Source organism: Misgurnus anguillicaudatus, chromosome 15, assembly GCF_027580225.2.
Source record: "Misgurnus anguillicaudatus chromosome 15, ASM2758022v2, whole genome shotgun sequence".
In the NCBI taxonomy this organism is placed as follows: Eukaryota; Metazoa; Chordata; class Actinopteri; order Cypriniformes; family Cobitidae; genus Misgurnus; species Misgurnus anguillicaudatus.
The window spans coordinates 21,885,723-21,912,453 of NC_073351.2; the positions used below are offsets into that span (position 1 = coordinate 21,885,723).

Below are 26,731 nucleotides of genomic sequence, written 5' to 3' on the forward strand. Positions count from 1 at the left end.
TTTATTTAACAAAAATTCTGCATATTTTTTACAGTTTACATTTTAGTTCCATAAGTGCATTTTGTTTACTAATCCTAAATCGAGCACATTTTACTTCTAAAATGGATTTCATGTCAGAACTGAACTTCATTAACCTCACATCCCACCTACAGTGTTTCCTCCTAACTTCTCTTCAGTATTGTCACGGTAATCACATTTCATCTTCCTCTTCCTGCTGTTCGCTCAACTGCCCACACCCTCTTACCTCAGTGTACTCTTTAAAGCTCTTGTTAGCTTCAGACAGACTCTCTCTGGCCTCCCTACTGCCTGGAGAGGCCGTGAAAGCTTTCACCATCTTATTGGCTCCGTCTCTCAGTCTGCGCTGCATGCAGTAGGCCTCATAGAGCTCATCGATCTGCACATAAACACAACAACCCAGCGGTTATTAAAATAAATGAGCTATATTACCTACATGTAATACTGATGTTTGTGTTAATAAGGAATGTCATGCATTTTTATGATTTAATGAGGTACAGTAGCACCAGCCACACAGTAAATATCCAGATGGTGACGTTGACCTGATAAATCAACTGTATGTACATATGCACACACATACACACAGACAAACCACAACTTCTTCTTGTTAGTCGCTTATTGCCCAAGTACTTCCTGCTGGGCCTCACTGTCTACAGTACAAATAATTTAGATTTTAATGATCTATAAGGCAGGAAACAGTTAAATTGCAACCATCTACTAACTATTGCAGAGCTAATATAAATATAAATGTTTAGGCAGATGTTCAGAGTAATACACACTGTGATAGCTTATTAAGCAAACAGTTATTTAAAACGTATTTACAGCACGGGTTTACTACGTATTTACAAAGCGTGTACATGTGTGTATCCATTCCAGGATGATGAGTCGAAAGAGGATGACTTAACTAAACCTTCGGCTGTATACATACGCACATAATCATAATAGGACAGGCACATGAACACACACAAGATCGAGAGCTAACAGCCAAACAGTGCCTTAAAAGGTTTCCTGCAATAACTAAAAGAGAGAATGAAGGCAGAAAGAGAGAGAGAAGGAAAATATCTCTCCCTTTATCCATCTGGAGGTGGTTAGAAGTCTTTCAGTGAGCATGCATGCTCCAGCATACTGGCAGTGTGTCAGCAAAAGTTTCACAAAGTTATGACAGGGCCACAATTGCTACAAAGCTGATATCAGCACGCCTCTTCACTTGCATTTATTTTAGGTCATAGCCAATCCCCCGTTCCTCCTATAAAGCATCTAAAAATGAAGCACTGAAATGACACCTCAGCAAAGCTGCTTAAATGGACGATCACCTCAAAATAATAAGGAAAAACAGCATCAGCAGTCTTTAATAGTTCCTCTTTACATAATATAGAAAGTAATGCCACGTAAGGGTGTGCATATAACAACAGAATTTCATTTTGGTGGACACAAACCTTTAAAATCTCACCCAGCAATAGCAAGCAGTCCCTTGCTGTGTTATCCCCCCACAAAAACATAAACTAATAACACATAAAATAGTCCTATGGAGGAAGAAGGGGACAGAAGAAGACATATTCTTATAGTGCAGCTGGCTTAGTTTAGTTTAGACTCCAACAAGTCCAGCGAAGGGTTTAACTGCTCCCCAAACGGGTCAGGAATGCGTCCTCTATCCGTGACCCATGTCCCTTGCAGTGTGCGCGTGTCTGTAAATGTGTGCTATATATCTTATAGATGTGTATATATATCAAAAAAGTTGTGTTTAGGGAGAGACGTACGTGCATGAAGGCATAAACACAAGCAGGCAGATGTTGTTATCAGAGCTACTGTGCCGTGCAAAACAGTCACTGACACGGTGACGTTTGAACAAGAACAGACCTGCTGTGCTCCTTTGACTATGGAGCCGCAGTGTACACGCAGGCACACAAACACCAAAGTTGGACCAAAGTGTCACGTCCTGTTGTGCACAACGGCACAAATCATGATGTAGGGTTCACGTTTAAGTTAAACAATAAATGAATCTATAAATAAATACTACATGACCAAATAAGAAGATTCTGTATGCTGAAATGTCAAAGGGGAGAAAGCAAGAACTTTGCAGTCACGTTTATTCAATATTTAATGCCATTTACACTATAAGTAGGGCTGGGTGAAAGTGAGCAAAATTCATATCTTTGTAAATTTGGTATGAATGGCAAAATACGATAAATATACATTTATGCATTTGGCAGATGCTTGTATCCAATGCGATTTACAAGGTAAACATTTTATTAGTTCATGTGCTGCCGGGTTCGAATCCATAACCTTTAGCGCTGCTTACACAAAGCTCTACAACTATACAGAAGGACAGCACCCAAAGTGAAATAAATGTTTACATGCAAGTCAAAGAAAAAGTACTTTTGATCAATCAGCTTTTTCTTATAGAGCTATACGTATATGGAATACTGTGCCTTTAAATATTAGGGATATTGTACCTTTTATTTCCTTTTCTATATTTGTTAAACAGTGGCTATTGGATAATTGGAAGTTTACTTATAATTTGAGGTAATGTATATGTGTTTTGATAGTTAAGATTATGCTGTTTGGAAAATGCCAATAGTGATATGATTGGAAATGAGATTTTTTAATGTATTTGCGAAATCAACCTGCCTGGGACTGCAAATGAAAATAAACATACAGTATATGGCAACATTTGGCACATGTGTTGCATGGTTATTAAATGTGCATTGTGAAATAAACTCAAACTTTAAGCCTCAAGTATACTATTTAAAGACAGGGTTTTCTCCTTACAGCTGCACAACATGTGAGCTGGTTGGAAAGCTTACATCTGACCTCAAAGTACATTTCTGGCAGAGCTTCTGTTGCATACAAATAGGGGTGGGCGATATGACCAAAATCTTATATCAAGATAGGATTAATTTTATATCATGATAACAATATGTATCACGATAGGGTTTTAAGACTCTACCATGCAAGAGCAAAATTAGGTTACTTCTCCTTTAAGACCAAAGTCCAGATCCAATATAACGTTACACATGCGTTTTCGCTTTCAGCTGTTTACTTTCTCTTAAGACCCAAATGGTCATGTTTATGAGGATACTTGCAAAGACGGAAATTTTTACGCATATGTGTATTTAAGTCCAATAAAGCAGAAAAAATTATCACAAGCTTAATGAGCACCGGGTGCACGACTTGCACGCTCCTCACACACAGAAACAGCACGAGCATATAGCACTGTTGTTTGTGTTTCATACAAGTACAAACATTACGTTTTCATGAACACGCACACAGCAACATGACGTGGGCGCGTAACCAATACAGCCAATATAACCAACGTAACCAATGCGCAATATAGACCAATATAGGTATTGTCCCGTATTCCGCGGGGGAAAATACTGATATACCGTATTACCAAAACTCGATATACCGCCAGCCCTTTTACAAAGTTTAAAATCCTCTAAAAAAGTATAATTAATGTGTGTACACACCCTAGTATTAATATTAACAGGTTTTCAAACATTAAAAGTGTATTTTTATTATCATGTGTTCCTGGGGTTATACCATATCACAAAATATTTGCATATTCACATGATTTGCATATTTCAGTTAAACAGCAGACTTTACCTTACTGAGATGAAACTCCAGCCGTCTCATAAATCTCTCAATCACTTTCACTTGCTGAGGAAACACAAAATCACATGTATAACAATCATATTATTATTTGAACAGGCATCAACAGCTACACAAAACAAGATTTCATAACGCTATTGGGTCTTTGAAACTGTGCCGTTTAAAAACCCCAACTAGAGAATAAAGATTTCACTCACCTTGTCAAGTTCATACAAAAACCCCTGTAGCAAAACAAAAGAAAGACTTCATATCAAAACTCAGTACCATTAAAATGCTCAGTACCATGATAGCACTGTCATCTGTACAACTACTACAATGGTTTAGGTTACGTTCACTGTGTCATCAAACCCAATCAAATTCTTTCAAGTTCACGCATTTTTTACATATTCATTCATTTCTAGTGTCATATTTTTATACCCCAAACCAAAGCCATTATCAAGGAAGATCAACCAGGAATCACGTGGCGATTAGGCCCACAAGGTTCTTTATTATGGGAGCTCCAATGTGTGTCCTACGTTGTCTAAATTAAAACAATGACCCCACACTTCAAATGTAAAATTTGTGTGTTTTTGCTCACATGTTCACACTTACCAAGCGTGAATTTCTTTTGGATTCCTTCATTTGTCTGTTCAGACTGTCCAGCTCCATCTGATGGACCTGAATGTAGGATCTGTAAGAGTGTAGCATAAATCAGACACTTTCTATATCTCTATTAGGAACTAATGTACCGTAGCAAACTATATTATGTGTTTAAATGAACTGTAATGGCTGGTGTGCATATTTACAATCTGTGTGTGTTTATGGGAGTGTACATACTGCAGTCCTCGCTTTAGGGCCTCATACACTTCATCCAGCCTCTCTGGCTGGGGCACCTTTGGAGGAGGTGATTTAGTAGACAGCGTGAACATTCTGCTTCCTCTGGAGGGTGTCTTCCTCACACACCCTGGGGTGCTGAATATAGAGAGAGGCCTAGAACACACACAAATGCATAAAGCTTTAGTATACATTACACACCTTCCTAGCCTATAATACATGATTTCCACTTTTATTACACAGGGTTGAATATAGTACACTTAAACATTAAGTATAAAACAAATAATCCATTAATGTGACATGAGGTAATAAGATGGACTGAGGAAACATACACTTTCTTAATCAATAGTGTTTTAAAGTAGCACCCGAGCTGATTTATTCAACTACTTTTCAAATATGACAGAAAGCTCAATATAATGCAGAGATAGAGTGAAGTGTCTTGGCAAAGCAAGTATACAACAACAATGGGGAAGTATAGTTCTGCAGTACCTGCAGGTAAATACAAAGGTATAAATACGAAATACAATGGCCATTCCAATACATTTTATAAAAATAAAAAAATTCAATAAAAGCTATATTTACACTCGGATGCAGATTAATATTTTATATGCTATTAAATCCATTTTCAAGTGTTCCTCAATGTATGTTTGTAATATAAAGATTCAGTTCTTTCTGTGTTTTTGAAGCTTTGATTGTGTTTACAGTGCGCAATATAACATGTGTTCATGTTTCACGTGTAAAAAACACGTTTTTTTTCTCACACAATTTACTTTTCTCTGTACCGCTGTTTTCACTGTCCTAAAAACGGGCTGATGTCTTCCTTGTTCTATGAAGTCCCTCCTTCAGAAATACGTAACAAGTTCTGATTGTGTAGTTTGTTTAGTGTGTTGTGATTCGACAGCAACTTAGTTTAGCAGAGCTGTTTGAGGTTAGCTAGTGACTGAAGTATTCCTGTGGGCGGAGTTTAGTCAAAAACTTTTATATTGACGTCATTCAACCGGGAAGTAGTTCGCTTTAGGCTTTGAAAGGGAAATTCTGTTAAAAAAATATATCACCTGGCAGTGAACTTTGAGCTTTATGATTTTGCAGGTATTATTTATGCTCTAATCAACATTACACACTAACTAAAGTTTGAAAAACAGGATCAGGAAAAACGGGACCATTAATGCATGTTTAAATGTTACTCAATGCATGTTTTTAATGTTATTCAATGCATGTTTTTATATGTTATTAAATGCTTGCTTTAACATTTTATTTTTTGCATGATTTAATATGTTATTAAATGCATGTTTCAAAGTGTTACTCAATGCATGTTTTAATTTAATTCAATGCATGTCTCAATGTTATTCAACACGTTTCAATATGTTATTCAATGTTTGTTTCAGTATGTTGTTTTTACGTCATATGACTGCACGAACATCCCTTTCATTCTGTCTACTGCTCTTAATCTTTTCTCAGTTGTCCTCATAGTGCTCTTCTTGAATGTTTCATGCATTCTCTGTTTCTGCTCTGTTTTCCAGGGCTATAGATGATTATAAATGAGGAAAATGGCATGAACCAGAAGAGTCAGCACGTAAGAGCCATTTTCCCCTTTTGAAAAATTAACATGATGCCACATACTTACTTTCAGAACAAAACACACACGCACATACACTAAAAAAAGGAAGTGAAAATCAAAGTTTATTTTAATATACTGTAACAAATGTCTACTTTCCTGCAGCCATGAGGAAATGGCATGCTGGGTCTGCAGGACGTCCTGTCAGCTGTGACTTCCCTTGAAAGAAGTTAACTGCCTTTGGCTATAACTGAATGGGGAAATATGTGCATGTGCTGGTATGTACTCTTTGTGTGCTCTTGTGTATACAAGTCTTTCGCTTCGGATGCCTATTGTTTATGCATTTGTTGCTTTTGAATGAAACATGCCATCTTAACAAAAGAGTACTTGAAAATATATTAAGACTTCTTAAAAAAATATATAAAGAGCTCAGATGCAAAAGCTGCTATACACCACCTCAATCAAAAATGAGATGATATTAACAGAATGCTCTTGGCAGGTATTATACATTCATTGAATACTTAATCCCGGCCTCAGGCCATTCAGAAATACCAGTTTGTTGGCAGAATCCGATCAAGAGTCTAATAAAAAAGCACAATTACAAAAAAATGTCAGATGCATTTAGAGGGGTTTGCATCGGAGCGCTTTCCATCTGTAGTGAAGTCTTTTCTGATCCAATTTGCAAATTATTTAGAAGCCCGTTTAAACAACAAAAAAACTATTTGTAAAATAAACAATTCAAGATATAAAACTCTTTTAAAAAGTCTAATTATCTTAATTCTCATGTTATTTTAAGTTGTTAAGACCTTTACTGGAAACAACACAAACTAACCTACTCATGAAGTTAATGATTTCTGCATACCTGAAGGATTTATCGTAGGAGTTGACTCCGGCGAAGGACTGGCTCCTAGTAATGGATCTGCTGAGGACCCTGCGCGTAGGGCGCACAGACAGGGACATAGTGGAAGTGGCTTTGGAGGGACTCCCTGCAGAAAAACAAAGCATACGTCCGGTCAAAATATAGTATGATGCAATAAGAACACAACAATGTATCATAACATAAAATAAGGATGATTTCATTTGGAAATTAGGTTTTAAAACAGAAACAGGTCGCTTGAGTTTATTGGTTATAAGGTGAGGAGGGGAGGTCAAACACTTTATAAATAGCTTGGCATAACTTGGTTTGTTCTGCACTGATAAAGCTGTGGATTTCTGCTGACCAAAGCATGTCTGTCAGCTAAAAGCAATTTATTTAGATAAGCACAACTTATAAATTAAACCATTCAGACAAAAACAGCCAGGAAGAATCTATTCTTTTAAACCTAAGCTGAGATAATATCTATATTATCTAATAAATTGCATGCATGTTATGCCTTCCTGACTGCCCTCCCATAGATTAAGGTAACAGAGGACACTGCATGTCACTGGAAATAACAAATCTCTAAAAGAAAATAAAGACAGAGCCTTGTATAATAACATAGAGAGACAGATATGTTGTTGTAACTATTGTAGGAAAAGGGCACTTCTACTATCACACCTGTTAGTAAACCACTGTCAATGATCCGGTGTGATCTTAACCAGAGAGAGATAAAGAAAGTGATCGTGCTCATCCGGCACAGATAACAGCCTTTTATTTTAGCCACACATGGAGTTCCCTGTATATAATCAGTAAGGTTTGCTATCATTGACCCTGTCATGACCCTATCAGACATCACAGTCACAAAAACACTCCTTGGACACCATGTGGGAGGACAAGACAGGCAAGATAAAACAAAACCGCACATGACAGAACCCAAATGGACCAACTCAGCCCACACCTCGAACAATGAGCCAAAAACCTGTCAGGAAAAGATACAAGACCAGAATGATTGGCCCAAGAATGAAGTTTGACCAGAGACAACTAGACTTAGGCCATGTTTACATTAGAGCATTTGCGTTTTAAAACGTCATTTTAAAATGAAAACGATCCTCGTTTATACTGGCATTTTAAAAAGAATCTTCATCCACACTATACACCACCATAAACGCATGAAACATGACCAATCACGTAACTGGGCATGCGCATAAAAGTGTAAAATAACTTATTACTCTAATAATAGCTTACATTTGCACGTTTACGCAGCCTAGGGGGTGTGCGATATTGACAAAAATTCATACATGGGTCCTTTGCTGGCAACTATAACAGACACTATTTTTGAACCTATAAAAATGTGTTTGGGAAAGTCTTATACTGTTCTATTTCCCCCCTACAACATATTAATATGATTAATAGGTTAATTTTGATTAAAAGGTCTTTATTATTTAAAAAGAAAGCATTCAAGTGAACAGTACTAAACAGTAGCAAACATGAAGCAAAAATAAATTTCAGCAAATGCAAACTTCAATCAAACATAGTAAGAAGTGAAGTATTGCTTTAGCCTACCAGAAATGCTTATTGCATTAATTTTTAAAAGTGTGCGAGGTCCGTGCACGTCCTCCGCTAGCAACACACAAATAGTTAAAAGCCAAGCGCCTAAACGAGCATTATATTAATGACGTTGAGTTTATTGTTTTTATTAATTTATATTCACAAAACTTATCAACAAAACATCGATTAAAATTAAGAGACAAATTAACTGAAACGAAATTCATTTTAAAGAAGCAAACAAAACTTACATTAAACTGGAAAATAATGTCTGACCCATTACAATTCTCCCTTCATATTGGCCTTTGCAACGCCTATATGGCGCTTAAATTACAGTCTATCTTTCGTAAACATAAACACATTAAACCCAACAATACTCAAACATTAATATAAAACAGACATTATCTAAAAGGATACATGTTAAAACAATCCGATATAGCGTTTATAATAGCTGGTTGGTAGATGTTTACTATTTTTAGCAAAACCTCCGTTGCAAACCAATATTTACAAGAATAAAATAATTTTTACTTTGAAAATGATGCGTTGTCACGTTAACGTCAGCTGTTCGTTTACATAAGACTCCGTCTACGTTCATTTACACTCAGAGAAACGTCTGAGTTCTCAAACTAAAACATGGTCTTCAGCGTTTGCGAACGAATCCGTTTATGAGGGTCGAAAACGGTGATGTAGTGTAGATGAAAGGCGTAAACGTAGCAAAAGTAACGCGTTTTAAAGCATAAACGCATTAATGTAAACATAGCCTTAGTAAGATGGACGAGTACAACAAATCAAATCACATATATCATTGTCGTATAGATGAGGTCATCCCCTTAAAGGGGACCCATTATGCAAAATCCACTTTTACAAGGTATTTGGACATACAGTGAGGAAAATAAGTATTTGAACACCCTGCTATCTTGCAAGTTCTCCCACTTAGAAATCATGGAGGGGGCTGAAATTGTCATCGTAGGTGCATGTCCACTATGAGAGACATAATCTAAAAAAAAATCCAGAAATCACAATGTATGATTCCTTAACTATTTACTTGTATGATACAGCTGCAATTAAGTATTTGAGCACCTGTCTAACAGCTTGAATTCTGACCCTCAAAGACCTGTTAGTCTGCCTTTAAAACGTTCACCTCCACTCATTTTTTATACTAATTTAGATGCACCTGTATTAGGTCGTTAGCTGAATAAAGACACCTGTCCACCCCATACAATCAGTAAGAATCCAACTACTAACATGGCCAAGACCAAAGAGCTGTCCAAAGACACTAGAGACAAAATTCTATACCTCCACAAGGCTGGAAAGGGCTAAGGAGAAATTGCAGCTCGGCAAAAAAATGGAAGAAGCTAAACATGACTGTCAATCTCCCTCGGACTGGGGCTCCATGCAAGATCTCACCTCGTGGGGTCTCAATGATCATAAGAAAGGTGAAATCAGCCCAGAACTACACGGGAGGAGCTGGTCATTGACCTGAAAAGAGCTGGGACCACCGTTTCCAAGGTTACTGTTGGTAATACACTAAGATGTCATGGTTTTAAATCATGCATGGCATGGAAGGTTCCCCTGCTTAAAGCAGCACATGTCCAGGCCCGTCTTAAGTTTGCCAATGACCATTTGGATGATCCAGAGGAGTCATGGAAGAAAGTCATGTGATCAGATGAGACCAAAATAGAACTTTTTAGATTATGTCTCTCACAGTGGACATGCACCTACGATGACCATTTTAGACCCCTCCATGATTTCTAAGTGGGAGAACTTGCAAAATAGCAGGGTGTTCCAATACTTATTTTCCTAACTGTAAATGTGTGTAAACACAACCACCCTACCATGAAATAAAATCCACCCAGTCATTTTTTAAACCCCATTAAATTAAAGCAGTCTCATTAGACATGCTTTTTATTATCTTATCAATGTGACATCACACTGATAAAGCCCCGCCCACGGCCACTGACAGTTCTCCATTGCCATAGTTTCCGCCATCAGTGAGTTGTACGCTGTCCCCCATATCTCAATAGTGAGGTACTATTGTCTCAGACTGTATTCACAGGAATCAGATCTATTTTAACTGAAAGTCCCCACTGTCTTTTATTGTAAATGAGTGAGGGCAGAAGTCATTTGAATTTAAAGCTACACACTTTACACAAAAAATATGTTTTTACTCCCACCCAAATGGAGGCATTTTGGACACGCTATAATATTTCTGATGATTTGTGGAATATTTTGGGTTGAAACTTCACAGACATATTCTGGGCACACCTCAGACTTGTATTACATAATAGGTCATAATGGGTGCCCTTTAAATAAAACTGCTTCCCACACACCTATCCAATACTTCAATAAAACTCTTATTCATCCATTTCTTCAAAAAAAAAAACTGTATTATGTAACCATTAATACTGTTTGTAATTACATCAACGTTCATCACAAGCCTGTGCAAATGCGTTGGAGACATTAATACTTGAGACTTGATTTAATAGTACAAGAGAAATAAAAAAGCAAACAAAACTGGCTTGAATCCAAAACTGCTCTGAAGTCCCATTATAAAGAATTACACTTCTGCAAATCTGAGGTGTGAGCCAGCATATTTCTGTCCATGAGATCACTGGCCATGACACGTCAGTACATGTTTTAGTCACTAAAATGCCCCTTACTAAGGTGGTCAGCGACTGAGTGTTTTGCTCAACATAAATAGGCGGTTCCCTAGATACCACAATGCACCCTGGATCGAGGAAGGAAGACAGAGTTTTTTTTAAGAACTTTAAGAAGAAGACAGGAAATGACTCAGGCCTAACTCTTATACTTTATGAAGAGCTTCAGCTTGGTAAAGTAATGAAGACTTGAAGGTCCTGCACTGACCATAGTATGTCAGCTATGTACAATTAATTCAGAAGCTACCAGAGTTGCTTAAGGGTAAATTCCTTGCTCTGCATCCAACACAAGAGCAGCACAACTAAGGTACAGGTACTGCCCTCCAGCCATAAATCTCCACAGAGAGACAAGACTTCAGATCGTCTTAATGGAATCTTTTTAATATTTATAAAAAGACTCTAACTTAAATATAATTCTGAGCAAAATATGTTAGTGCAGAATGCTTACAGTGTATGATTTGCAAATTGTATAACTCAATATAAAAGGTTATTTTAGAAAATGAAGGACATAACCAAAAACATTTCGGATTCAATTATTCAACTACTCCTTGTTTGTTTGAGCATAACTGCTGTATGTAAACAGTAAGGGACTGTTGATGCTAATGTGAAACAAAAACCTTCGTGCTAATGCGAGCCAAGCATTGAGGGATATCAGTTTAACACTGAAGGAAGTGGAATTCTTTCATTTTCTGCAAGATATTCCACCGTCTCTGAAGACAAGACAGAACAATTAGCTAACCATTGGTAGATCTGCACCTCCCTTTCTCCCTTTATTAGTGAATCTCACTTGAAAATCCCAATCAAAGGCTTCAGTATGATTTGGAAATCACATTCAGGTGTGCTTGATTAGGTTTGGAGCTAAACTTTCCAGGACAGTGGCCCTCCAGGACCAGGAATGGCCACCCCTGTATTATACTGTTATACTATTGGCTAGACAGCGTGCACAAATGTAAACCTTGCGGCTCAAAGCAGAGTGGAAAATAAATATGGCAGGAGTAGAGATGAAAAAAACTACAGCAAAGAACTTGCGCCTAAAAAGAACGGTATGTCTGAAATGTTTTTTTTTAGCGTGAATTATATTTAAAGGCAGGGTATCTCATTTGATCCAGAAACATTTTCAGTTATGCTGGTTAAAAGTCTCCTCACATCCTGATAGCAATCATGATGTTAAGTTGTTAAAATGTATTTGTAGAAATTTATGCCATCTGTGAAAGGCGTAGGAGCAAAAAATGTTCAACCAATCATAGATCTCGGTCCGTACGGACGTTGCCTTTTTTGTCCCTCATACGTAAGCGTAATTTGAATGCCACCGTGCAGCCTGTTCACGCAGACATCATCGGCACATTCACGTGCCCTCACCTCCCGTCTGTAAACGGAGGGAGAATGGCAAACTTTTCCTGCTGAATTGACAACCTGCACAGGAGCCACAAAACGAAAGACATTTTTTATAACAACAACAGCAAAAACTGCCTGGATCAGCAAATAGCAAAAACAAAAATTAACATTGGTAACTTTACTGCTTTACCACGAGATGCAAACAGCTGCAGGAGGAAAAGGGTCTGAAAGGGTCGTTGCACTGTTTATTTTGGTAAGGTAGGTACGCGATATGTTTGTATTGAGATGGATTCAGATATTCTACTTTGATGAAACATTGTGTTGTGAAATTTGTGTTCGTTTACGGATTAGCGTAGCAATATAGTCACTAAGTCTACACAACCGAAAGTGTGCTTTAACTAATTCTGATGTAAACCAGTTATTTATGTTGGTTATTTTGGTAATGTTATTCACTTTGTACTGCAAAGCTTTCTCACTGGTGAATGAGACATGAAATGTGACCATCTGATCTGTGCATGTTCAAGTGTTTTAAAAAGCTAGCATTTTAAAAAATGTGATACCCTACCTTTAATTACATCAGAAGTATATGGATTACCTGTTTATTTCAGTATGATAATTACACATCCAAGTTATATAAAAAAATAGCTCAAACTAGCAAAATGATATAAATCGCAAGAAATACAGCTATCGCAAGATTTAACAGTAGAATTGCATATTTTCCTCAATACCGTGCAGCCCTAATACTACATTTGAGACACGCTAAATCTAATTTTAAATGATATTTAAGACCTATAGTATGCAAATTGGGATGGAGGAAGTGTCTGCACCGAATGTCTGGCATAGCATGATGTCAAAATGTGTCAAATAGCTTTATTTACAGTTAAAAATTCTAGCATTTTGCAAATAATATAGAAAAAGATATCTTTAAGTTTTGTTTGTAACAATCACTTCGATAGGCAGCATCAGAACACACATCAGAAACCAAGCAAAACTTCTCTCTGTGATCTCCATAACAAATAAACATAATATTCAACACAAAAACAATCATGCACACCTTTAGATGAGCCTCCTTTCTCCAGTGTGTCACCAGGTAAACAAGGTAAGTGACACATTCTCCTTTTCCATGGCTGGTATCGGAATAAAAACGATATTCCTTTGATACACTGGAATCTTCCACCAAAAATCAATCAAACATCATAAAAGCTCCACCCCTCCAACAGCTGCTCTGTGGGTTCCCACCAATCCAAAAGGCTAAAAGACAATTATGCCTATGAAATACTACAACAACTACATTGATGATGAGGCTTTGCTCCTCTGAAGCCTGTGCATCACTGTGACTACACTGTTCTGGTGGTCTTTTTCCAGGATTATTCCAGAACAACAGAGCACCTGGGGGCCTCTCCACCCCCACCCATCACAAACCAACAGCAACCCAACATAAATACCCTCATGCATTACCTCCAACCAACCCGTGTGATGATTTATCAGGCTCTATTCAAACAAAAACATATTTGGATTTCACAGTTAACACTTTTCGACTGGTTGGAGACGGCACCTGTAAAATAAAAGCAAGTTTTCCAGTGCTTTCTAACATATAGTTTGTGATGATAGGACATCCATTATATGGAGCCAGGAGCCTCTCTCTCATACACATTCCATTCATATCAGAGATTACCAGAGCCTGGTGTCCTTCAAACAAATGCTAGTCAGAGGGGAAAAGACCTAAAGCTGTGTCCGAAATAACCTCTCTGGGAACAAGCAGAAAGAGACAGTCGGTTCTCAAAACAAAACAGCATGATGTCTGGGGTCAATCCTGCACCTTTCCAAACCCACTTAACACCCTGCCCTGTAAACTGACCCCTACTTAGGGAACAAGAAGAAAAGAAATAAAGCTGTGTAATTACTTATAAGCAGATATTAGCAAATGTGACTGACTGGTAAATAGGGCTGAATCGATTCATAGGATTTGATGAATCGATATTGAATTGAGAAACAAATAATTGCAATGCATTGATGAATCGATATTTTTACCCAGCCCTACTGGTAAAAGAATGCCATTTTAAAGAATGAATATTAACTAAAGATATACATGTAATAATAAATAAAAAATATGTAATACAAAATTGTAATGTATGTATATATGTACTATATAGAGCAGTGGTTTTCAAACTGGGGGCCGTGAGATGGTGCCAGGGGGGCCCCAGTTTTATGACATTTTATGAAATACATTAAATTATACAAAAAGTAGTGCTTTTGGTTAGTAGCCTATTTTTTTTAGGTTTAATTACATAGAATTCATGATAAATTAATGTTTTTTTTTTCATTAAAATGTTGAGGTTTAGAACAGTTTTTTTGTCACAAATTTTGTTTGGGGGGCCACGAAGGAATGCACATACACAAGGGGGGCTGCACGCTGAAAAAGTTTGGGAACCACTGATATAGAGTACTGCAGGGAACACATATTTTTGTAGGCCAACCCAGAAGTTAGCGTGACACTGGTTCCCTTGCAAAAAGCCTGTACATTTTTTCATTAGACCTTTGTATTATCACAAATATAAGCTCTATTTTTAATAAAAGTGTATGACATTTGCACGTCGTTTTGTTCAAGATAAATCTTTACAGACGAACACAACTTTTATGAATTTTGAAGTCTAATTGCATTTACTAGAAATGAAAGATGATGCATGTGGTAGGGATTTTTTAATGATAGTAAAAGCATAGTCCATATTAAGATGTTAAGACTGCTCTTCTAAACAATTCCCGATCTAGCTTAGTCTGTAGGCCTAACTGTTGATTATTAACTGGGGTGATATTAAATCATGAATATGAAAACTGACATGTTTTTATGGTTTTTGTCTCGACTTGGTTTCAACTCCTAAAGGACTCGATCTCGACTCTGACTCGACTGTATTTGAAAACCAACAAACTCGGTCTCGACCCTTCAAAGACTCGTTCTTGACTCGGACTCGGGCACTCGGCATAAGTGGTCTCGTCCCCATCACTATCTGGCGCCCTCCACCAACAAGCAAAACCTCCCAAATCGAAAATGTAAACAAAACAGAACTTTACAGATAATAAATATGACCGTGGATTTTTTTCTAGCTCTTTTGGTTTGGTGTGACAAACTGCTCTAAAAAAATTTGTGGACAAGCACTGTGCTGCGGAAAGCCCTTAGATGGAGCTGGTTTGGGTGTGTTAAATGCAAATTGCCATTCTCGTGCATGGGCCACTCATGTAGAACGTAAATCAACGTAAGAACAAGTATAAGAACCAATTCTTGTTCTACAAAAACAATAGTGTCATTTACAAAAACGTGCATTTTGAAACCCATTTACAAAAGTTTATGTGTTCAGACCCCCAAAACACTGTTGTGATGTAAATGAACAGCCAAATGAAAAGTTGTGAAAACGCCCCTTCGCCTCTAATAAATGACAAGGCTGTTGGCAGATTTTGAAACTGACACTATACAGTACTGGCCAAATATCTTTCTGGACCATATATTGATCTATCAAAGTTTATTATTACCTCTACCTATAATCATATCATACAGAAAAGCTTTCAATACCAGGAAACGACCAACAAACACCATAAGAGTTAATAATAATAGTCATGTGATTTTTAAAATCCCTGAGCACTTAACATTTGCCCCACATGGTATATCCTTCCTTTCATTCTCTAAGCCAAATGCTGAAACAAGAAACTCTGTTTCCCTTCTCCTCCCCCTCTTACTGCAAATCTCCTTTGGATTACCTCAAGTTAAGGAGATATCATTGCTAACTCAATACTTTCAACACTCATAGATGAAGTTCTCTAAAGTTCGGTCCGGCCTGTTGTCAGGATCGGTGAGGATCTTATAGCTTCTCCAAACCTGACATATTGCCCTGGGGGGATAAGTTCAACTTTCTGACCTCCCTGTGTGTTTGTTCTAGATGACCCCGAAGTGCCAGGCTGAACTGTGGCCCAACGTAAACATACTTTGACGGCCTACTCTCACTCATTCTTCAGTCCCAAACACACAACCATCAGATGAGAATTGAGACGAATGAGTCGCCCATGACAAAGATTTCACTAGAAAACAGTGTTGCAGAACAAAACCCACTGTCATTCTTACAGCACACACAACTCATGGTGTGTGGAACTAGATCGAGTATCTTTTCTATCTACTTTCACTTAACTGTAGCTGCCAAAATTAGAGACCAAGGCAAGTACCTATATCAGATTTCTCACTGTACTTTACTGTAATTTTGGCACAGTTGAATGCTAAGTGCCATCCAACAGTGGCATCAGAAACGACACCCGTGAAACATTTTGCTTGTGTACTTTAACTAGGACTGTCAGCGACCTTGGAGAGTGAAAACAAAATGTGCCCAAGCCAATGCTAATGATTTCCTAAACTTACAAGGGGGGGGGGGGAAATAATACATTATTACAATAAAACTAAAGGAGAAAATTTGTTGTTTCAGCCATACCGTACCTGAACACATCACAACACACCAACCAATGTACACCTACCCAAAACCTCTGCAACATGAGTATTCATATAACAAGCCTGAACAAACCTAGCCTATACCTAATAGCAAATTCGAAGATCATATATCATGTAAACACTTGGCACTCATTCAAAAGTATAAGAGATATGAAGTACCTCCATATCCACAGTACATGTTTGGCAGTGTCGTCTTCTGATAAATGCAGAACAAAACAGGATGTGTTCCAGATATTTTAGAAACTCTTTAAAGTAAATCAGACATGAGAGAAATAAATCACAGTTCCAGCTGTGGTGGTCCTCATCTTCTAATCGTACTCTCATAGTACTGATGGAAAGAGAAAGAGAAGAACTGCCAGGAAATGGGTAGGCTGTCGCCCTCCCAGCAGCCCACTTCTCCCCCTTCGCCTGTTTCCCGTTCACTTCCCTGTCTGACATCAGAGACTTCCTGCCTCTCCCTTTTCCAACAACGGCTGCTGTTTGTTCTTTATGATAAACACAGTACAGATTCAATCTAGAAGTTTCAATATTTCCAGCAGTTAATAATGATACTAAATATACATAACATGGTTACCATGATACAAACAGCAAAAACCTGAATTATTAAAATCACTGAATCCATTCAAAAGCTTAAGATTTTAACTGTAATGTGACCTTCGATGTGCTGTTATTTTTAACTTAAACTTTTAGGGGCGGTTTCCCAAAGAGGGCTTATCCTAGTCACAAACTACAATGCATGTTTGAGCTGCTTTAATTTAAAAACACTTTGTCCTGACTAATTTTAACATATATCGGTGACATTCACTCTAAAAATGGCTGGGTTATTTTTGACCCATAATGGGTAAATATTGGACAGAGGACACCGCTGGGTTAAAATTGACCCAATGCTGGGTTGTTTTAACCCGACTTCTTATTATACACCATGGTTACATAACATCAACCCAACATTGGGTCATTTTTAACCCAGCATGTGTTCTGTCCAATATTTTCCCATTATGGGTCAAAAATAACCCAGCAAAGATGCACACCTGTTGTGTTTTTGTAAGCTATGTTTGTAAAAACTTCACAAAGCCTTGCAAAGTTTATTTGACTCATATGTATACACAGACGTTTGATGCATGTGCATTACAACAAAATGCAATGCATTTCCTGGGCTACATACTCCTGTAAGCACATGCGTGACCTATGTGTACAATGCACCCAGGGTTTCAAAAATCTGGCCGTGTACATACATAAAGCACACATGTCAAATGCATCACACGCACTGTACGTGGACCCTCACTTACACGTTAAAAATGGACTATACTTCGGCCTTAAGACTGAGCCTTAAGTCTTTCCAGCCCACCCAACTTCACCATCCAGCCAGGCACCGCAACAATAAAACCAACCAGGACAGCTTGAAACCTTAATGTAGTCCTTCACTAAACACATCGCAAGGACAACATGGTCTTTCAGATTTGCATGCATTATACAATATCAGGGATTACCTAACCAAGCATGCGACACATCTCTTTGTGCAGGCCCTTGTAATTCCTAGACCAGACTACTGCAGAGCTCTACTAGCTGGTCTTCCTGCATAGGTAATCAAACCACTAGAAATAAAAAATTAAGCAGCTCGACTGGTCTTCAAAAAGAGCAAAAAAGCAAATTACACTTATTTTCATCTCTATCCATTGGTTGCCAAAAGCTGCCGGCATCAAGTTCAAATCATTGCTGCTTGCATAGAAATCAGGCAACAGACTCTGCCCCTACATACCTACACCCCACCCAGAATTCTGTGCTCAGTGAATGAAATAAATGACAAAAAAATCACTTTCATGAGGACTTGACAGGAACATGTTAAAAGCTTTCCCTATTAAAAAAACCCTAATCCTTCCTCTTTTACTAAACAGGTTGTGTATTTAAAAAATGCTAAAACTGTAAGATGAGAGTAGCTTTGTATGGCACACTTCTCATACTATTGCTTCCCTATAAATAACCACTTTGTTGTTTTCCTCACCTTTGTCACTTTGGACTTTACAATGTAACAATATGTCATTAAAATTATTTATTCCTACTAAAATGTCTCCCATTTTATTCTTATTCAAGGCACAATAATTGAATCTAGATTTTAAACTGTTTCCTATCAGTGTTCAGACACCCTTCGGGGGAATTTCCCTTCTTCCTGAGGTCATGTGGCATACGGTAAATCCGATCACTATCTAAGTGATGTGATTTTGGCTGTGTCCGCTCAGCCCCCCAGATGGCTTTCAGTTTAGTCAATGCCAGTAGTAACAGTAAAATTACTATAAATTACTCAAATTTGGCACACAATGGTCAAGGTTCCTAGACACCCATATGATCTGGTTCTAAAGTGACAGAAGTTTTAAAGGGGACATATCATGAAAATCTGACTTTTTCCACATTTAAGTGCTATAATTGGGTCCCCGGTGCTTCTATCAACCTAAAAAATGTGAAAAAGATCAACCCAGTAAAATAGTTTTGGTAAACCATTCTTTGCAAGCATGTGAAAAAATAGGCCATTAAAACCTGGTTCCCCCTGTGATGTCAGAAGGGAATAATACCACCCCTTTATCTGCACTATTCAACCACAGCACCACCATTTAGTACACCCAAACACGACACATTTTTGCTCACACCTACAAAGTGGCAATTTTAACAAGTTATAATAAATTATTTTGGTATTTTGAGCTATAACTTCACATACATACTCTGGGGACACCAACGATTTATTTTGCATCTTTAAAAAGTCTTGTAAAATGTCCCCTTTAAAAAAAATCTAATCGAACTTGTATGTGGATCTATATAAAAATGCTATTGCACAAGACAGCATTAGGGCAGTCACTCATGGCCTAATAGTTAGAGAGTCGGCTTCTACCCGAAGGTCGCTGGTTCGAGTATCACAGCCGATGGGTTGCGACTGAGGTGCCCTTGAGCAAGTCACATTTTCCCCAATTGCTCCCCGGGCGCTGCAGTGATATCTGCTTACTGCTCTGGGTGTGTGTGTGTGTGTGTGTGTGTGTTCACTACTCACTGGGATGGGATAAATGCAGAGGTCACATTTCAAATATGGAAATATCACGTCACTTTCATCTAATTGTAAACTTTATATCAACAGGACCATGTCTCCCTAAAAACACAGGTGTATGTTGAAAAGTTAAAATTCAGTTTCAATTCCTATTAAACAAGTATTTCAACTTTAAGGAATTGCTTTGGCTTCGAAACAAACGTAGCACTCATCAGATAACAGTCAACATGGGACAAAACAACACCATAACATATTATTAAATGACTAAAATGACAAGTCCAAAAAAACATGTTAAAGTGAGAATATAGGCAGCTCATATGACTGGTTTTTGTGAAGTAAACCTAGACTTAACACTTCACCAATTTCCTCATATGAGCCCCTAATAAGATGTTTTCATGTTAAGGTCAAATTCCCATCTCTCATTGTTGCAATAGAAGCTTGTGTTCACATTTCTGAAGTCTTTAATTGTCATTTATGCATATTAAATAAATATGTGTTTACATTTTAGTCATGACTGAGACCTTCTCTACATTTTATTTATCGATATTCAACAACAAAATTATTTTAATGGCTGTCATGTGCTTTAGATAAAACTGCACCGCAGCACTACACTGCGTGGGCAACACATTGGATATTTTCCTACTCAAGATATCCATCATCAACTACCAATAACACTTACTACTATTACACCCAAACAGCTTTCATGTACATTTCCTCTAGACAAAACCAAAAATACACCATGTAAACAGATTCATATCACACAGATCCTCATCATCTCATAATCTGAATGTAGCGTTTGATTGGACAGCTCAACATGCAGCAGTGGGTGAGCTGAATGTTTCGGAGTAAATGATTGGTTCTGGTTCTAGTTCTGAAGAAGTTGCCGTGGTGATTAGTAGTCTGTCATATTCTGCGAGTCTGGAGAGGAACACTAGTCAGTGCCACACCACAGACAACTGTCTAGACCTCTGAACGGCAGTAATAGAAAAACAGCTCTGAGGCGTTTGCACACCCTGTCTTTATGAATGTTTGTCCATTTCTGAATATGTATAACTATTTTTGTATGATTCCATTGCAAACAACCATACTAAACAATTTCACATACATAATATTGTATACAAAATATAAAAAAAATATTATTTGCTGGCAATATGACAATAGCATGAATATTTTGCTATTATTTTAATGCTATTTTTATTTGTCATTAGACTTATTTTGTGAATCTCCCTTGATTTGTGAAGCTTGACACTAAATAATAGTGCTGTGTATTGGCAAAAAATCGTATCACAACACATGGGTTGCGGTGCACTATTTTGCGATACTTTAAAACAAGCCTATTTTTTTAATTTTCTATTTTAGGAATATAATAGGATATAATTGTAGGAAAGCTGTCATTTTTAGAACACACCACCATATGCAAACCTTAGCAAAACATTTGTGGCATGCCCCTATGCAAGTACTTCCCATCACTGTGTAAGTTGAGAGATAAGAAGAATGCTATCTAGTGGTCGAAATGTAAACACTAAATGAAAAAACTGGCATGAATCCAGTGTTTCCCGCAGAAAATTAGTTAGATATGGTGGTTTCGAGGCCAAGGGCGTGGCAATCAAAGGGGCGGGTCGTATGCATCATGATGAAAATTTTTTTTTAATTTAAAACACTTAAAACTTCATTTTGAAGAAACTATGACAAAAAATGAATACATACTAGATTATTAATGAATTAAATGTTTTTACCTCTAACGGAAATAGCTGTGTGGTGAAGTGAAACTAAAGGGTTAATAAACACAAACTAAAGCAGATGTTGTAGGACGTCTGGCGAACGATGATAGATAGCGCAAGATTTGTAAAAACTGATTATTTCCCACTATCAATTACATTATCTTAAAGGAGTGTAACTACTGTAGCATGTAAATAATGCACATAAATAAAGTGAGCAAGAACGCTCAACAATTATATCGAATCAACAGGCACGTGAAACCTAGCTAGCAGGTTGCTCAAACAACAAAATCACCAGCTAACTTACTTTAAAATTGCAAGAACTATAGACTAATACCGGAATCTGGGCGTGAAAATTGACAGTACTTTAAAATTTGATAAACAAATCAGCGCGGTAGTTGGCTCCAGCTTTTTCTTTCTCCGCTCTTTAGCTAAAATTAAATCCTGTCTTCCAAAGCGTACTCTGGAAACAGCTGTCCATGCCCTCATCACGTCGCGCTTGGATTATTGCAACTCCCTTTATTACGGCATTTCTCAATCCCAAATGGCACGCTTACAGATTGCCCAAAACGCGGCAGCGAAATTCCTGACAGGTAGGAGGAAATATGACCACGTTACCCCGTTGCTGAAATCTTTACATTGGCTACCTATAAACTTCAGGATTGAGTTTAAAATTCTCCTTCTAGTTTATAAATCCTTAAACAACCTAGCTCCTCAGTATTTGACTGATCTCCTACACATATACTCGCCGTCTAGAAGTCTTAGATCTGAATCCAAACTCCTTCTCAAAATTCCATGCTCTCGGTTAAAATCTAGAGGAAATCGTGCTTTTGAAGTGGCAGGCCCGACCTTATGGAACGGGCTTCCACTTCATATTAGATCAGCGCCTTCTCTATCTGTTTTTAAATCCTCTCTCAAAACACATCTGTTTCATGCTGCCTTTGATTAATTTGATGAGTAACGTTTGTTTTTTAATTGTATGATGGTTTTCTTCTTAATAGTTTTTATGCTCCCTTCTCTTAACTTTTTTTTAGAACTTATTGTGTATTTATTTGTTTTGTTATTTACCTGTACAGCACTTTGGTTGGCCTGCGGCCATGTTTAAACGTGCTATATAAATAAAACGAACTTGAACTTGAACTTAATACAATAAGAGGCTTAAATAAACCCAAAAGTCCAGTTACAGTTCTCACGGACACATGTTTTATCAACTGGCTATCCTTCAGACATGAGATGTTCTCCGAGATGTTTTATCAACTGGTTACACTCTAAACAAAATATTGGGTTGTTTTTAACCCCGGGCTGTGTAAATATAGGACAGAACACATTTCTGGGTTAAAATGATCCAAATAATGGGTTGTTTTAACCCACCTGGGTTGTTTCAACATGGTTGATTAACAATAACCCCAGCAGTTGGGTTAAAACCACCCATTATTTGAATCATTTTAACCCAGAAATGTGTTCTGTCCTATAGTTACCCAGCCCTGGGTTAAATGTTTTTTAGAATGTAGTTACCCTCCAGACGGTGACGGTCCGGACCATGTCTCTCTCATTTCGGCTGTGTGGCGCGCGTCCCGCTCGCGGTGTGATGCGCGTATGGGCTATTCTCCGAGATGCACTTGACGGACATTTGTGCAGCAATTTTTTTTTTGGACGACCTAGTTAAGGCGGTAGGGTTTCCAAGCTTAGGCAGGCCGCCTTAACTGAAATGTGCTGCGGGAAACCCTGGAATCTTGTATGAGTTTAATCAGTTTTTACAGTCTTAAACAGTTACTAATGTGAAGGGCATAGTGGTTTATGGTAAGCACCATAAGGTAATACCAGATGTTAAGTCTAACAAAGTCATGTCTCAAAGGAGCTTAGGATGATCCTACAATGAGTCACAGCAAGAGACATCTGGACCAATACAAAAGAACAGCAGGTGGAATATCCCTTGCCATCGCCACACACATAAACACAGAATTACAATCTGACCTAAAATTTAGCGGAGGTCCTACTTTTTGAAAGATGACCTCACATTCCTTTAAAAGGTAGATTTGTCCTCAAGCCTGCATTTCAGTGTTTTCCCAATTTCATGATGAACATGTTATACACTAGTACGCTATTAAGAACTATTAAGAGAGATGTTTTGTGCATTTGCTTGTACCTGACTGCTTTTTCAATATACTAGGAATGCACCGAATATTCAGCCACGAAAATTTTTGGCCCAAAATAAAGACTTTTATCACCGAAACATTGCGGCCAAAATGTTGTGATGACGCAAACAGAAACCACGACCTGCACGTGCTTGTCTGAAGCAACATGTCTGCGGTGTGGACGTATTTCAGTGTCCCTAGCTCCCGAGGTAGTGAATCAGTATATCGTGTATGCAGATTCGGGCACTGGTAAGGACCCTAGCTCACTTGACATTGCATGGGACACTGTTCACTTATTATCCTGTGACGTGGCTGCTTAAGCGCATTGTGATCATTCACAGCTGTTACTCATCAACAACTGGCCAAACCAACATCTTTCTGACTTCATTTTTAAACAGTACAATTTGAAAAACGCTGTCATTATTTTCTTACATATCTTTGCATACAATCTGAGGAATATAATTACATTTTAAATATAATTTTTTTTACAATTTTAAATAAATATTATTAGAAAATCACTTTGTTACTTTCGTCCTGCATTACTTTCGCCCCGGTTCTCCCCTACACATGAGTGGGGTCAAGTTTTATTTTATATTGTGAATTGTTGAAATGTGCTATATTTGCATAATTTGTAATTGATTTATTCTTTAATATTTATTTATGCAGTGCCTTGATTTTAGTAGCCATAAATGCAATGGTACTAATAATTGGCATAATTTTTTTCAGTGTTTTGGTTTTCGGCCTTGGTTTCCTCTTTTTCGGTTTTCGGCCAAGAATTTTCATTTCGGTGCATCCCTACAATATACATTTAATTATTTATTAATACTAGTGCATCTGTTACGTTACAACTTGTGGAGGTAAAGTGGAAGTACTTGTATGGGCACTTCTCACCAAAAAATAATAAATCTAATAAAACCAAAGACTCTTTGGAGATATGAAGGATTCAATACTATTCTATAGGTACCAAAGATTCACATAAGATTGGCAGAAACTGTGTGTGTTATGTGACCTTTAAGCAAATGTGGGTTTATTGTAATTGCATTAAATAATTAATAGGTGACATTTATTTACCTGATGACAACAGTGACGAAAGGTTTTACAATGATTTACCATCATACAATTCTATTTGGTGATGTTAATGGTGCAGAAAGTACACAACTCAGCTTTAAGTAATACATGAATCTAATTCCTAAAAAAAACTGTTCAATCATAATACACTTTGAGAGTATCAAGAACACTAGCAAATGCTATGATTGGCCCGGCCCATCTTCTGTTCAATACCACGTCTCAATTACACTGTTAACACATGCAAAAAATTGAAATATGACTGTACTAGGGTTGTGCCAATAGACGATACTATCAAATATCGACGCCATATGGCAGCCATATAGCGCTAGCCTTCATGACGATAGTTGGCATCTTTGCCCATTATAGTACAATCTCAATATAGGGCATATCGCGGAACACTAGACTGTACAATAAATACAGAAATTAATCAGCAGTCCATCTTGTGCAGTCAAGTCTCGAGTCCTCCCATCTTCAGGCACTAAATTATGTCCTCCCAATAAGACCCTATTTCCTGCAGCACCTGCCTCCACACAGAATAACAACAAGTGACTGAGGAAGTGAGGGAGGCAGTAGAGGAATATAACTCTTAGGCCTGGTCCACACGGACACGGGTATATTTATAATCAGAGTTTTCCCTAAAAAAAATCCTGTCCACACCTGCTCGGTTTAAATTAAATATCCATCCACACGATCAAGCAAAAGCACGCTATCAAGCGCTGTCAAGAGCATGCCACACCAGCAGGCGGGGATATAACCAAAATCGTGTTCCGCAATATAGTGAGATAACTGAGCATCTATCTGTATACATGTTAGAAGCCCTGTTAGCACAGTTGTTATTAGCAAGATACGTCCTCCATTGCACAGAATCATCAACAAAGCAGTCAGCGGCGCACAATCTTGACGTCAAACACAGTCAGTGGATAACAGCGCACACTCTGACGTCGCAAGGCAAAACCCCCGGTTTTACTCTCTACACGACACCACTGTAACCTGGGTTTCTTAAAAAGCTCACCCTGGCCGGGGTTTTCAAATATGCTCAGTTTCAGTGCCCTGATATTACGGTTTCTTGTGGATGAACGGCCGAACCGCGTGAAAAAACTCACGGTTATAAAAATACCCGTGTCCGTGTGGACTAGGCATTAATTTATTGGCCATTTTAAGAGTTGTTGTGGCTTACGATGGAGGCACGCTGTTGTTCGTCTGACTTTGCATTCTGAACAAGAGACTTATCACCACTTCTGACTTGACTGCAGATGAATTTACAACAGCCGGCTGAAAAATGCAAACAAAATTTGAAAATTTCTTCGCACAAGAGAAAGGCTACTCATAAAAGGATAAAAAAATATTATTCGCTAGAATCTAGCAACAAATGAAAACGTTCAGTTTTCTTTAAAAAGCAAAGTTATTTTATAATTCTGTATTGCCACTCAATCCCATTCGTTCTGCTGACTTAGTTATTTTTTAACATCGTTAAAGGGATACTTCACCGATTTAGCATTCAGCTTTGTATCTGTAGAAACCCGGCAGTATTACTGAATGACCATGTTTCCCTCCATCATTTCCCCCTGAGAGGAGAGATATCTGCATTTTGGTTCTGCAAAAAAGTCCTCCGATGATGCAAAAATCGTCATATTACATCATCGGAGGACTTTTTTGCAAAACCAAAATGCAGATATCTCTCCTCTCAGGGGGAAATGAGTAAGGGTGTCACGATTTCGATTTTAAATCGAAATCGATCGAAATTAAGTCACAGCTTCGAACTTCGAATTAAAAAATGGGATCCTCGATGCTGCCACGCCCCCATTTCACGTCTGGTCGGCTTGCCAAGCGAGGAAAAAAACTCACAGAGATGCCTTTAAAAACATCTGTCCAGCAGAAAGCGATCATATTTTAAACACGAGGGATGTA

General features: G+C 37.8%; 1 protein-coding gene across 3 annotated transcripts in view; it reads right to left on the reverse strand.

The window, feature by feature from the left end:
• ripor1 (RHO family interacting cell polarization regulator 1) overlaps positions 1-26,731 on the reverse strand; it is a 74,758-nt gene that overhangs the window by 18,870 nt on the left and 29,157 nt on the right. For 2 of the 3 annotated variants that reach the window (XM_073853589.1, XM_073853588.1), the window contains exons 2-7: positions 6,855-6,978; positions 4,441-4,593; positions 4,216-4,294; positions 3,822-3,845; positions 3,619-3,672; positions 245-394 (exon numbers count right to left, since the gene is read on the reverse strand). In XM_073853589.1, the coding sequence (XP_073709690.1) occupies positions 245-394; positions 3,619-3,672; positions 3,822-3,845; positions 4,216-4,294; positions 4,441-4,593; positions 6,855-6,952 (558 nt within the window). In that variant the 5' untranslated portion in view covers positions 6,953-6,978. Of the gene's footprint in view, positions 1-244; positions 395-3,618; positions 3,673-3,821; positions 3,846-4,215; positions 4,295-4,440; positions 4,594-6,854; positions 6,979-17,033; positions 17,219-26,731 lie in introns of those variants that run through there. The other variant, XM_073853587.1, reaches the window with a different exon arrangement.